This window comes from Dryas octopetala, chromosome 8 (genome assembly GCF_963921425.1).
Source record: "Dryas octopetala chromosome 8, drDryOcto1.1, whole genome shotgun sequence".
Lineage (NCBI taxonomy): Eukaryota > Viridiplantae > Streptophyta > Magnoliopsida > Rosales > Rosaceae > Dryas > Dryas octopetala.
In genome coordinates this window covers 7,863,574-7,878,271 of record NC_141373.1, presented here as the reverse complement: position 1 = coordinate 7,878,271, position 14,698 = coordinate 7,863,574, and the positions used below count along the sequence as shown (strand labels likewise).

Genomic DNA, 14,698 nt, shown 5'->3' with positions numbered 1-14,698 from the left:
GGGTGGGGTCGCGCCGGCGATGGAGAGGGGGTGGGGTTGCGCCGGCGGCGGAGAGGGGTGGCTGGCCAAAATCTGGAAAATGGGCATGCAGGGGCAAAATGGGCAAAAATTGGCAAAATTTTAGGGGGGTGGTCAACTCAGCACAATAGGGTGGTCTGAATAGCCCCCCCCTTCCAAGAATTGATTCCGGACCTCTTCTTCCTTGAAGAGAGTAGTCATCTGGGTGGCTGGAAAGGTCAGTAGAACACTAAAACCTAGTGATTTGGGCATGCAGTATAGATATTTCAGGAAGATCATGGAAGAGAGAAGACAACTTCACTCTTGGTATTAGCAACAGGCTGATTTCCCAGTACTTAATGTGAAAAAAATAGGGGGTGGATCCAAATCCATATAGAATAAAAGAAACCCATAATGTAACCCAAAAAAAAACCCATAATAAGATAGATCAACACAATAAAATTTACACCAACTCACAGAATTTCTTCTGAATCAGAAAAAAAAAAAAAAAAAAAAAAAAAAAAACTCACAGAATTTCTTCAACTGCAAACATTTGTACAAAATGGAACAGCCAAAAGTACCTTCTTCTTCATCTACTAATCAGGAGGATGGGATGGGATGGGATGTTGTCTAGGATTAAATGGACAAAAAGAACTGCAAAGCTGAGCCAAGCCAAAGCCCTAAACATACACTCATAGAAACCACTCTATCCATACCTTAAAAAGTTAGCAGGAAATTAATCCTCAGATCCCATCATTTCTGCAAGTCAACCCTCCTTCAAATAAAAATTCCTGCAAACAAGAAACCATTAATAAGACTTAATTAAGAATTCTCAATTACCATCTTACTTAGAAACATCAAAGAGAAAAAAGAAGAAAAAGAAAAAAAAAAAATTCATCTTACCTGGCTTTCCTTGCTAATAAGTACAGCTTCATGAACAAACATAGGCCTCCTCTCTTCAACTATCCTTTCAAGAACTCCATGACTTCTATCACCTTTCTTAGGAACAATTTGTGCCCTCTTGAACCCCAACCTCTCCTTCCACCTGCTCAAACTCTTTGGTTGCCTTGGCAATACATCACCATAATCATCATCAACAAGCAATTCATCTCTCAAAGTAGTCTTCCCTAGCTGGTTGGCACAATTGTCCTTCAAGGGCAGCAATGTGCCCTGGAATATGATCTCATCCGCGGATATCATCCCAAAATTGTTCACGGAGAATTCGAAATCCGACGAGACAGGTGCTTCTCTGTAGATGGCAGCTTCATGCTTGATGGCTTGTTGAGTGTCTGCAAAGTCATTGGAGAAGGAAATTCTAGGATCCATAGAGAAGAGGAATAAGCTCAAGTAGTAGTAGTAGTAGTAGTAGTGGTGGTGGTGGTGCAAACAATAAGGCCTAGCTTGTTGCTGTTCCTGCTAATTGTTAAACATGTTTAAGCATGCCATGGACACACAAAACCAATGCCTACTAAAGCTTTTAAATTTGCTGATTTACTTGCAAAGTTAGAATCCACATGGAGATGTTTGCATTTATATTAGGGAGAGCTTGTTTTATGCGTATGTCTGGTAGACATCTCATGTTACTTATTAGATTTGTCACCTTTTAATTAAAAATGCATGTAAAAAAAAACAAACATTTTGATCTCTTTCTCTATAACATAATATTCTACAGCCAGTAACACCTAATAATTATTAATATTAATTTGTTCTGCTGGGGGTGGCGTTGGCCAATCCACATTCACTTATCAAATAGGACGTGAGTGGATGACAATTGATTGCAAAAAGTTTGGTTTCCATTGCACTTTAGTCAAATGTGCCAGACACTTTTATAAGTTATTTTTTTGTTTTTCTTTTTGGAAGATGGTTAAATTTTCTGTCTGTCCAAATAAGGGGCATGTGTGACAGTCACATGTCATGATATGGGTGAGATCGCAATCCTATATGATATTTACAACGTACAGGCCCTCTCTGTTTGATTGGTGGTAGAACATAAGTAGGAAAAATAAAAAGAAAACAAAAATTGTTTTACCTGCATATATATATAGCTGTCAGTTTGAGATTTAGTAGCGCTAGAGAGCACATTTTTTCCTCTCACATTAGATGATTATATAATGTGATATTATTAATCAATGATTGATCATAATAATTGATGAATAAGTACACACATCAGTCACATTATATTGTGTGAGTAACTAATGTGGGGAGAAAATATAATTCGTCTAATGTTATTCGTTTTAGGATGTAGGGCCGGGCTTATAGCTTTTTTACCAAACACTTCTTCCCACACTCATGACTTTAAATTGACTATTTTTTTATAAGGATAATATTTCAATAAAAACTTAAAAAGTAGTTGATTCAAATCATTTTATTACATTGAGGGTGACTCTCATAAATCATAATAATGTCCTAAACTTGGAAGTTCATAGATGTCCATTATAGAGAATTATTGTGTTAAAAGGATAGTTTTCTCGACAGATTAGATCCCATCACTTTTCTTGAGATTTACTATTAGTTTTGACATTTATTCTTGTAATGGTTTATCTCTCATATTGCCTCTCTCCATCTTAAGCTTGGGAATCCTTTTCCATATAATTGGTATGTGTCCTTTGAGATCTCCCAAGGTTCATGAAGACTTCAGCTAGCCAGTCTGCTTGTTAATCAAATAGTATATACACATAAAGTTTTTTCCACTCCTACACCCATCCATGAAACAAACCCAATCTAGGACTTTGGATTCACTCCAACCTGCACAAGAAGAATAAAGATTCTTTATTCCACTCTCTTAGGACTATTGACCTTCACAGTGGTTGCACATGGTATACCCTCTATCTAGATCATTGAAATTTCTACAACTTGGCCTAATGGGTTTTTGACAAGTGGCTGATTCCCAATTGACAACTGTGGCAAACTTTTGCAGATACCTGAAAGGCATTGCATTAGCCTCATGGGTTAGAGGAAGAAGAACTTGGTCAAAGGGCAATGTCTCCCTTTTGGTCTCCCATCTTGTTAACAAAACTTGTCTTTTGCACTCTACTTTAAGTGCTTCCTCTGTCCTATCTTAAAAACTACCATAATTTAATCCATCTTCAAGGCTCATTTTACAATGTCAGATCAAGGATATAAACCTCTATTATGTTTGGTGCTTTGAACGTTACCCTAAATGTATATATAATGTTATACTAATTAATCTCTCTCCTCCCTTTTCTAACATGCTTGTTGTATAGAAGTAGTTGAAAGTGGCTCCATCGCTATGTCAAAACTTATGCCATCGATGCCTAGTATATTCTGCTCTAAAGTCTAGCCTAGTCTAGTCTCTCATATATTTTAATGAAATGTAAGGCTGCTTAATTAGTGTTAAATATAATAATGAAAGTGATGCTACATGTGCTAACCAAATCTCTTATAGAAGTGAAATTCATCTACACAATTAGTTCCGGGTCTATGAAAAATGTAGCTGATCAATATAGTTAGTAAATGTAGTAAAATCAAATGGGAATTGAATTCTCTAACGTGCATACTCTTACTTCAATCATAGTCGTATAATACAAATCCAGAATATAATTGATCCCACATACCTAAAAATATTATGAACCCATTCATCTTATACTCGTACACCCTTAAATTTATAATATAGATTTATAATTGAAAGTTAAATAAAAATAAGTATATGAAAATTGATAGAGGATCCGGATCCAATCAAATGATATGAGGAGTCGTAAAACTCACTTTCAGATTGATGGGCCAATCACTTATTCAAGACCATGAAGGTTGTCTGGACTCATAAATGGCTAGAACGATAAATTGTGGGTGCAATTAAGATATTGGCTGGCAATGCAGTCTATACTTCAACTTGCAAAAGCAAAAGCCATGATATTAATTTACAGGATGGATATTGCTCTCTAGTCTCTATTAGACCTGTAAATGTATCGGATTCGGATTGGATTTCGAATTGAAATCCGATCAATTTGCAAGTCTAGTCTCTATCCCCTTCTACAATGAAGCTGGCTTCATAATATCAACCATATGGAGCCGAGCAAGAAAAGAAGAAAGAACATCAATAACATCAGCAACTGCACATGCATCTGTCTACCGATCTTTCTATATCAGTGAAGTGAAAGAAACGTTCGTGACTTACATCAAATGGATTAATGGAAGACCTTAATTTTGTCTCGCATGTCATTGATATCATGATATTGGTTTAATCTGTCTTCTCTCTTAAGCATTCAATTATTTGAAATGATATAATGCCTTTCTTATAAGTATTTGGAAATTATATGAATATTACCAATGGAGCCTTACAATTGATTCAGGGATGCCACCCATATTATAAATTTATAATTCTTGGACGAATTTTAATTTTACCAATTAGAGAATGCTGTCATCAAATCTTACGGTACACCATTCGATATTGTTAGGATTCGAATTTAGAATCTTGAATGTAGAGATAAAAACGGTTAATCACTAGAGTTACAAACCCGCATTAGCAGTACACCATATAAAATTTGAATATATATGTATTTGGTGATCATGTATCTTGCAGGGTATGTATGTTTCATATACACAACTTGCCATAAATTTGTATTGTTACATATTTATGCTTACATTAATCTAACCCACTATTGTTACATACTATTGCAAAAATGGTGACAACAATGAAAATAACAAAACCACTAAAGAAAGCCAAAACAAAACTTACACAAAATCATCATCATCATGTTGGACAGTATCAGGAGACGATCTTTTCTGGGGCAATCGATTTGCAAGAGAGAGTTTAGGCTTCAATGCTACATGCACTGAACCCTTCAAAGAAGTTCTCACTGAATTCACAGAGGTGTTCGGTGAGGGCCTGAAAGGGGCAGATAGTGTGCTTCTGGTAGAATTGTCACTCGAAAAGACAGGTTCTAGGGGTTTTCTTTGCCAAGACAATGGCATGGATTTCCGAGTCAGGTTTTGCTTTAATTTGAGGTGATTCTCTTTTCCTTCTTCTCCCTGAATCTTTGGGGTTACTGCTGATTCAATAGGTACAAGCTTCCCATCCACTTGGTTTGAAAAAACAAATGTGACCTGAATGGTTAATGATCAGGATATCATGATTCTGTTACGTAACATGAGTAAATGAAGCGTTAAAGAGAAGTAGATATGGCTTCTTGTTTTTGTCATATGTATATGAATGCTAAATGCAGTAACTGGAACTAGAGGCAAAAGGCAAACTAATGTGGTAATTTGCTTCCATGAAATAATTAATGAGAATAACAAAATGGAGAAGAGAAAAGGGGAACAAAGAAAAAAATTTACCCTCCATTGGATAGTTCTCACTTGTTGAGCTGGGATCCATTCCCAAACTAAACGCCCATTCGTATTGTTAAACCATCCAGTACTGTTTTTTTTTCCCTCATTTCTTGGGAATGCTTGTATCAGACTCTCATGTTGGTTAAGCCATAAACATGGATGGGGGAAAGCTCTTTGAATTTAGGAAAAAAACCTTTCAAAAACAATTTTATTACAAAAGCATGTAAAAAGTAAAGTTTGATAGGCATGGTTTACTTAACATCAGTGTCGGATATGCATGTGTGTTTTTATTTTGGCTCCTAAAATACATTGTGTCAAAGTTTTTTTATCCTTAAGCAAGAATCAGAAAGAAAACATGTAGTAATGAAAAAAAGTTCAAAAACCTAGTTTAGTTCTTAGAAGTTAATGTAATGGTCACTGTAGATTCAATGGCAGAGTCTTAGAGATACTTCCCTATATTTTTCTATTTTCTTTGCAATTTTTCATATTTTCTAATTCAAGAAAAACACTATACAAACAATACTAAGAAATTGAAAACTTGTCTGGGGTGGTAAACCTTTGTGGCCAAGTTAAAGGCAAAATTATTGCCATGCCGTTATCCAAAAAGATGATTGAAAAAAGAAAAAAAAACTAGAACGGTTGTAAAAAACTTTCTTATACCTCATCGCCAGCTGAAGCTTGGAGAATAGCATCAGGTACTGAAGTCGGGAAGAAATGATGCCCCCAATTACTTAAATCTTCTTCTAGAGGTGCCCCTACCTGAAAAACAAAATGTTTCTATAAGTTTATCAAAACATATATGAAAAGGCTATTAGCATCTATGACGTCTAATAAACAGATGTGGCCAACCTGCTTCTCTGAGCTCTTTAACTCATGTAAGCATCCCGCAATCTCTGCAAATCCACCTATATCAGAGATTTCTTGGTCAGACTGACCACTTTTGTTGGTTGATTCGTTTGCATCTCCCTCTGCTATTCTCTGTGGTGCGTCATTGCAATTTTGGCAACGGATGCAGTTCATCTGCTCATGCACTTCAGACCTTCATATATAGATAACACCCATTAACAGGAAAAGGGAATTTTCACAGCACGAAAATGAAATGCGGCAGTCAAGAAACAATTTAACCAGCATTTCCAAAGGACTCAACAGGGTAAGAAGATTAATTCAAACCTTCATTTCATAAACAAAAAGAATCAAATTAATAATTATTGTGTAAAAGAAATAGTTACTTGATTTATTTTGATAACTGAAAAACTACAATATCTTATTACCTCTTGAGAAAAGGTTTGCAATGCTGGATAAAAGCTGATATGCATAACCTATTAATTTTCTGATACAAGGCTAAAGTTTACCACTATTTCTTTTATGCTTTGGCACACTGACCGGAAAATAGAGAAATAGAAGAGGAGCAATATAAGTAGGCATCATTATACAGTATCATCTGATATGTAGTGGCACAACTTAACAATAGTGTGATAAGAGCTACATTTAGAAAGAAAAAGGGAGAATAAAAGGCATCTACAGTAGAAGTTTTGGAACTTTCATAAAAATCATACAAAAGATTAGCAACTGTAAATGAAAAGAGAAACCTACTACTCAATCCATGTATTGTTAACAACCAATCAACAAGGTATGAAACATATACACTCTTGATTCTACCATTTGAAATACTAAATCCACATATTAAAATTCAACAACCGTTTCACATCAGCAAACCCATTCACATGGCAGATATACATGATGATAATGCAGTAAAGCACATGACCCAGAAAAGGATTACAAAAAAAAAAAGATTAGAAGAAATTACCTCACGTTCTCATGAAATGTGAACAGATCGCGTAGGTCTTCAATTGAAAGAAAGTTTCCCTAGAACAAAAGAACTTTTGTATAACATGCATTTAAAGGCAAAACCAACCACAAAGCAAGAAAGAGTTCCAAATCCAGACCTGTGCCATCGAGCTATCTGTTTGTTCCTGCTGAATAACTTTTTGAAGACCTTCTTTTGACATCTGACGCTGGTAGACCTACCGAATACAAGGATGGTGTTTTTACTAGGAATCTTGAAAGAATTGACTGCATAAATCATACAAATGCAGAAGGAAACAAATGACAGTGATTATGATAACTTGATTGTTGCCACATCAAAACCTTTTCTTCAATTGTTCCAGTACTCAAAAATCTATATACGTATACTCTCTTCTTTTGGCCATCCCTCCAAACCCTTGCAGCAGCCTACATATGGGATAAGACAAAAAATCAAACAAGGAAAATATTATACAGAAGAATGTGCGTATTTTATGATCCTTCGCAGTCGTACATGTAGAGCTTAACCTAAGCACTTACTTGTTTATCATTGGCAGGATTCCAATCAGGATCAAACAAGACTAGTCGATTTCCACCTATCAAATTGAGACCACAACCACCAGCCTTGCTGCTTAAGAGAAATGCAAATTCATCCTGCAAGAAGTTGAGTTAGACTTGTGTTTCATAAATAAGCCCCAATAGAAGTATAGAACTAAGGAAACATAAAAAGAAATTAAAAGTGTCTATATTGCAAATATAGTTATAAACATAAATCTTTATACCTTTGAGGGGTCATTAAACTGGTTTACTAACTTCTGTCTTTTACTAATAGATGTGGTTCCGTCAAGCCTCAAATACGGGTATCTTCTTTCTCGACATAATTGCGCAAAAAGGTCCAGCGTCTGTTACATAATAATACATTAGTTTACAAAAAGATAAGTTAAAACCTAGTTTCTTCCACCAAAATTGTGGCAATGAATGTTTAGCTGAATGACTAAATATTGAGTTCAGGTTTGGCCCAAAAACAATGTTGAGTTCAGGTATTACGTTTTTTTTATAAGAAATAGAAGAATTTTATTAACACAAACTAAACATAAGTACAACAGCAATGAACAAGCAGTCCACCAAAGGTACAATCATAACCTTTAACATCCAACTATAATATAAGTATATAACTAACTACACATGACCATTAAGAATTAACATCCAACTCTAATATCTTTAAATTCATAAGATATCGATGCCCACAAAGATGCTGAAAATCTAACTTTATCCAGCAAGAAATCCTACTCCTCTCCCCATTTGCCCTAAAAAATCCTACTATTTCTTTCCGACCAAATAACCCAAAAGATTGTCAATATGATACAATTGCACAGAACTTAGACCTATTTTCCTCTACCAAAAACACAATATGTCATATTAAATAAAGATGCATAGGAATAATAAATCACCCAACTCAACCTTGCCTCCTGAAATAGCTTATGCCATAATCTCAAAGTAATGGAACAGTGAAGGAAGAGGTGATCAATACTTTCAGCAACCTCTTTGCACATGATACACCAATGAGGTGACAAACAAGCAATAGGCCTCATCTTAAAATATATATATATTCACAGGTATTTACTCCTGTATGAGTGATAATCCAAGTACTTGTACTTATAATGTACCTTAGCCTTCCAACTAATCACAGTTGGGTTGAAAAGAGAGAGAGATGGGACGCCAACCAATTATCTAAAATATGACTTGCACAAGAAATGCCAAAGGGTTCAGTTTTCAAGATCTTCTATCAACTCGTAGTGAATGTAACAAGACACCTTTAATTAAAGAGAGTATAGAAAAACACTCACCAAGATCATTCAAAATTGAGATATTAGGTCGTAAATGAAAAGAAACAAAAAAAACTTGTCCCTAATTAGCTATAACATAGTATTGTAACAGTACATAAATCATGCTGACTGATGGCACAAATGATTTATTGTTGAGAACCGTATACTGCCTGCAGACCAGAAAGAAATAAAGGCAAAGTATATATATATACAGAAAGGCTCCATTGCAGGATCCTACAAATAAAATTATTTGTAGGATATCTCATGGGGCCCACTCCCATATATTTTCAATAATCCGAACCGCCTATTTTTTAAATCTCTATTCATAGATCATCCTTACAAAAAATTAGCCAAATCAAAAATCATTTTCCTATCTAACTTTGATCAAACAAATAGACGAACCAAAAATTTCGATAAAACCGTTCATTTGTTTGATCAAAGTTAGATAGGCAAATGATTTCCGATTTGGCTAATTTTTTGCAAAAAAGATCTATGAATAGAGGTCTAAAAAATAGACGGTTCGGATTGTTGAAAAACTACATGGGAGTGGGCCTCATGAGGTATCCTACAAATAATTTTATTTGTAGGATCCTACAATGGAGCCTTCCTGTATATATATATATATATATATCTTTATATATATATATATATGTGTGTGTGTGTGTACATATATATAGTATACAATCATTGTATAACATTACCTGTGTATAGTTTGAGACAAGGACAATACGGTCATCAGTCCTTTGACGTAAATGGGCCAGTAACCGAGCTAAAACATGCATTTTTCCAGACAGTTCAACCCAAGCCCCATCCCCGCCAGTCCATGATCCAGATCTAACAACATAAGAAACATGTTGTATAGCTGTCGATGTTGGAATATTATACTGGGGGGAAATTTACAAAAATGCATACCTTCCAGAGAACATCTCCGGAGGGAAAAAGCGAATACAGTTCTCAAAACCCGAAGTTCCTGGACTTCCACTTTTTATAGTATCATAGATGAGCTACAAGATGAACATATTTCAAGAGGATGTAAGCAACCCAAACTAAAACTTAAAATAAATAAATGGGAAGTTAGAAGAAGAGCTAACTTAAAAAATTAATCATGATGATACTAAACAGAAAATTTGAAAAATGCAAAACTCTTGAAAGCCTATATCCACTGAGATTCCAAAGCCCACTTGAAGTTTATCAGATGTGGACTTGCTTTTTCTATTTGAAAAAGGAACTATATCGATTCTGTATGTGGAGGCTTATAGGAAGAGATAATAAAGGTATCTTTACAAGAAAAGGAAAGGGCTATTAGCAACCAATACCAAAATTTGTATGATGTTACCATGTTTCCTCAGAATAGGTCCAAAGATAATAAAAACAGAAAAACATGCCGATTAAATTATGTCTGCATGCCTATATATGTGTCAGTGTGTCTGTGCCATACCTTTGGATGATTGCATAGCTTCTTAAGAGCTGTTATATAAGCCAAAATCTTTGATTGCTTCACATCTTCAGAGATTGCTCGTTTAACCTATGGTTGAGGAAAACAACATAAAACCATGTCCTGTCAGACAGTCTTTTCATTAACTCCAAAAGTTCTGCACCTTTCAGAAATTACTTGACAGCTCAATAGGAATGGGAACCCACATTTTTTGAATGTATAAAATGGTTATATAAGTTTAATTGGAGAGGAGTCAACTTGCAACAAACAACTTCAATTATCTGCAAGGGGGAAAAACATAGAAACTCAGAATTTCTTTCTTGTAACAAATATTTGAAATAAAAATAGGCAATTTATATGCAAGCCTGTCTGAGCCAATACATTTGGCTGTCTATGTTAGAGGCAAGGTGCAACTAGGAACAAGTCTATCTACCTGATATCCATTATAGTAAAAATCTAAAGTTTCACATTGCTAATGAAATATGCAGAGTAGATAGTTCTAACAGAAGATTTTTCTTTTCAAATTAATAATTCTACTATAATTGATTTCCCAAAAAGTGTAAATATTCATCTACCATACCTAACCACATAACTATTAATTATGTAAGTATACGCACACACATATGTAACCTTTTGGCATAGTCCGAGATAAGTGTCATACCTTTGGTGGCAGGTGATTTGATAATAGTGCATTAGTCCTCCGCAATATAAACTGCAAAATTATGTTAATTATTAGTAACAAAAAAACGCTGATTTCATATTTTAATTAACCATAAAGATGCTGATACAACTCCCTTGAAGCAAAGACTGGACAAAGGTAATGTCTAGAATTAAAACTCCCAAAATTAGTGAAAGATGCTGATACAACTCTCTTAAAGCATAGACTGAACAAAAGTAATGTCTAGAATTGTCATGTCAACAAGAAAATGTAACCTGATTAACTTTTGCACTTAGTTCTGCAGAGCGCTCAAAACCTAGCTTCCTCTCTTCTTCAGAGGCATTAGGTTCTCTTCCACAAATAATAGGCGCCTTCACAAAACATATATGTAACAATTCATATTCAGAAAAAAAATACATGTCAACAGTGAGAAAAGAAGAAAAATGATTAATACAACGTTAATATTTGGAATATTTCAATCATATGAAAAAGGGATATTCCTCCAACACATACAATTCAAAGAATATTACCACGCATTGCATCACTAAATAATTTACTATATGATGCAAAAACAAAATTACTAGAAAGAACCCCAACTTATGATAATAAATTCCTAGCTAGCTTTAGGAGAAGGACAAAAAGGAAAAGAAAAACAAGAAACCAATATCAAAGAAATCAAATAAACTTGATGATGTAGATTCATTCTTAAAGGCCATAAAGGGTATATATAAAATGTAAAGTCATCAACTCACTTCATAGTAGCGGCGAAAATGTGCAGCATCAACTAAGATTCCCGGATTAGTAAAGTTGACCATGGCAAAGAACTCTTCTAGGTCATTCTGCAAAGGAATAAATCGAGAGAAATAAGAAACAAAAACTTGGAACCATGAAGCATCATGCATCATTGCATCCCACCTGCATTGGAGTTCCTGACAATAAAACGCGCCGCTTGCATGAAAGAGCAGCCAATGCCTGACAGAATATACATGAATAGTATCAGGGGAACAAAATGGCATATAGGTTTTTAAAAAACAAACATGAGAACAGGCAGAACTTGTATACATCATACCCGATTCGTCATTGTCTGATCATTCTTTAGCCTGTGAGCTTCATCACATATGAGAAGGTCACAGGATTCACTTTGGCTAAATTTTGTTGAATGCATCCGGAATGTCTCATATGAAACAATTAGTACCTGAGGTGTATTGATTGTAAGAGCATTGTTCAAGGATAAATGTTAGACTAGTTACACAAATTTACCTGTAAAGGGCTACGAGGACTTGTGAACCGGTCAATTCCAGAAATAACATCATCTCTGGTACTTTCACAAAGAGCAATGAGACGAACTCTTTCTCCAACCCATTTATTTATTTCAGCCTCCCAATTGCTCACAAGACTTGTGGGCGTGACTATAATGGCCTTTTTAACCATCGGTTTTCCATCAAACCCTTGAAAAAGAAGGGTATAAAGTAATGTGATTGACTGCAATGTCTTTCCCAAACTACAAAAACAATAAGATTAAGAACAAACCTGAATAAATGATCCCCAGACATAATAACATAAAAGAAAAAACTGCAGATATAATATATATATATACATAAATAGGGAGAGAGAGAGAGAGAGAGAGAGAGTTTACCCCATATCATCTGCCAGAATGCATCCATATATATTTGCAGCACTATTTAATCCTGAAACACATTCAAACATAAACTGAACTCCTTCTCTGCATCAAAACTTCATCTCATCAATTTTAAGCAATGCCAACCATATGAAAACATTAATGCAAATTAGAAATTTTCTTAATTATGATGGATGCATCTGCCACGTAACCAACATGTTATGATATTTTGGCATTCAAAATTCAAATGGCAATAGAACTTTAGAAGGAATATACAAAGTAATATTTGATAAAAAGTTATGTTTATACTTATAATAAATGATAGAGCCATTTGTGAGTACACCATTATTAAATTTTTACCAAAAGGAAAACAAACAGAAACAGTTTTAATATCCTGAGAAAAACCTTTGATGTGGTCGAAGGAAACGGACAAGAAGTGGGTCCACTACAATCTGCGTCATATTAACATCCCCATCCTCGAATTCTTCAGCTTGCCACAAAACCAAAGGATCAATTCCTGGTGGAAGAGTCACACTCTCTTCCACTACATCTTTCTCAGCATCATTTGGTATACTCAAAAACCTATTAATAGTAGGAACCAATACTGCACTTGATGAGCCCCACGGAACAAACCTTCTACGTGCTGAGAGACGACGAGCGAGCTGGTCATTTCCATCATTATAGCCATTAGAGCATGGTGGTTTAAAGGGTTTTCTACAAACCGTTGCTCCTTCCGTCACTGAGAGAACTCGTGGAAGCAGGGACTGTCTTTTCACAACAAGATTACCTCTGATATAAAATCATTACCACAAATTTCAGTTGAAATTAAACAAAAAATGAATGAACAAAAACCCAATACCAAAAATTACAACTAGAACTGAGTAGAGACATTCCCCTTTACATAAGTGGCAGCACAATGAAAAACCCAAAATGAATCCACGCAGAGTTTTCCATTGTTTGATAGCTCGGACGCCAATAATAATGGCACCAACAGCTTAGTCAAGCAATATCATTTCCTGGAAACCAAACCAATCTGAACCCTATGATTCAAACCACTTGTGTTTCTTTTATTTTCCACTATTTTCTCACCAACCAAACAAGAAAACAATAAATAAAAGAAATGAATGATAAAAGCACACATAAATCCAATTTCACACCACATAAAACGCGAAACCCTAGGTGAGCTGCAGCTGTAGAAATTTAAAATTGCTAAGCAAAAATTCTTCAACCAAAAAAAAATTATAGGCAAAACTCAGAGGCACCTGACGAGAGCATCGACATTCTTTGATTTCCGGTCATCCCCAGACGGCTGAGGATGAGGACGGTCCGTGGATTGTTTACTATTATTATTATTATTCTCTTCTACGTCGTCGTTTTGGAGGTGGTCGTCTTCAAGGTCATCTTCTGCTTGTTCTAATTCTTCTTGGTCGGCCGTGTATTCCTCCTCGCTGGAATCGGAGGCAACGGAGACATCGGAGGCCGAGAGAACTTCGTCTTCGTCCTCCATAGTTGTGTGAGTGTGAGTGTGTGAGCGACTTGGGCGAGACTCAGAGAAAGTGGTGTGTTTAAATTTGATACATTTTGGCGCTAAAAGTGTGGGCAGTCGCGCGAAGCTTTTAACTCATTATTGTTTTAGGGACTGTTTGTTTGCTTTGAAAATGATTTCTCAAACGTGGATAATATATTCCTAGTTTTTTCGTATAAGAGAAAAAGGTCAAATTCATTTTCTCTCAACCTCTGCGTCCAAAGGACTCCATGGCCCAATGGATAAGGCGCTGGTCTACGGAACCAGAGATTCTGGGTTCGATCCCCAGTGGAGTCGTTTGTATTATTCACATTAATTTGGTTTTTGCTGGCTTGTTTATCACAAATTCACGATTGACTTTTGAGCTTAGATATTTATAAGTGCATATAATAACTCAACGTTTAGTTAGCATACATACTTGTAATAACAATTAACAAGACAATAAAGTTGGTGAACAATTATGATAACAATCAGATACCACTTGATTTTATAATTTTTTTTAATAAAATGATTAATTACGGGATGAGAAGGTGCTCAAGTCCTTCCA

The 14,698-nt window shown here is 35.3% G+C and overlaps 2 protein-coding genes and 1 non-coding gene across 3 annotated transcripts; 1 reads left to right on the top strand and 2 right to left on the bottom strand.

The window, feature by feature from the left end:
• Window positions 1–515: 515 nt before the first annotated feature.
• LOC147276773 (uncharacterized) lies at window positions 516–1,518 on the bottom strand. Its single transcript, XM_086255040.1, has 2 exons — window positions 901–1,518; window positions 516–788 (listed from the first exon to the last, which is right to left on the bottom strand). Exons 1-2 carry the CDS (start codon window positions 1,321–1,323, stop codon window positions 741–743), a joined length of 471 nt encoding a protein of 156 aa, XP_086111166.1. The 5' UTR covers window positions 1,324–1,518; the 3' UTR covers window positions 516–740.
• Window positions 1,519–4,584: 3,066 nt separating this feature from the next.
• On the bottom strand, window positions 4,585–14,133 carry RAD54 (DNA repair/recombination protein). The gene is made up of 21 exons (XM_086254621.1): window positions 13,889–14,133; window positions 13,032–13,415; window positions 12,645–12,731; window positions 12,269–12,509; window positions 12,078–12,203; window positions 11,924–11,980; window positions 11,761–11,847; window positions 11,284–11,379; window positions 11,012–11,062; window positions 10,557–10,631; window positions 10,354–10,440; window positions 9,828–9,919; window positions 9,617–9,749; window positions 7,872–7,991; window positions 7,630–7,743; window positions 7,435–7,518; window positions 7,233–7,310; window positions 7,094–7,152; window positions 6,136–6,325; window positions 5,947–6,045; window positions 4,585–5,061 (listed from the first exon to the last, which is right to left on the bottom strand). The coding sequence occupies exons 1-21, from the start codon at window positions 14,131–14,133 to the stop codon at window positions 4,690–4,692; spliced, it is 2,877 nt and encodes a 958-aa protein (XP_086110747.1). The 3' UTR covers window positions 4,585–4,689.
• Window positions 14,134–14,375: 242 nt separating this feature from the next.
• On the top strand, window positions 14,376–14,448 carry TRNAR-ACG (transfer RNA arginine (anticodon ACG)). The gene has a single exon. It is a non-coding gene; the product is annotated as a tRNA-Arg (tRNA).
• The last annotated feature ends 250 nt before the right edge of the window (window positions 14,449–14,698 follow it).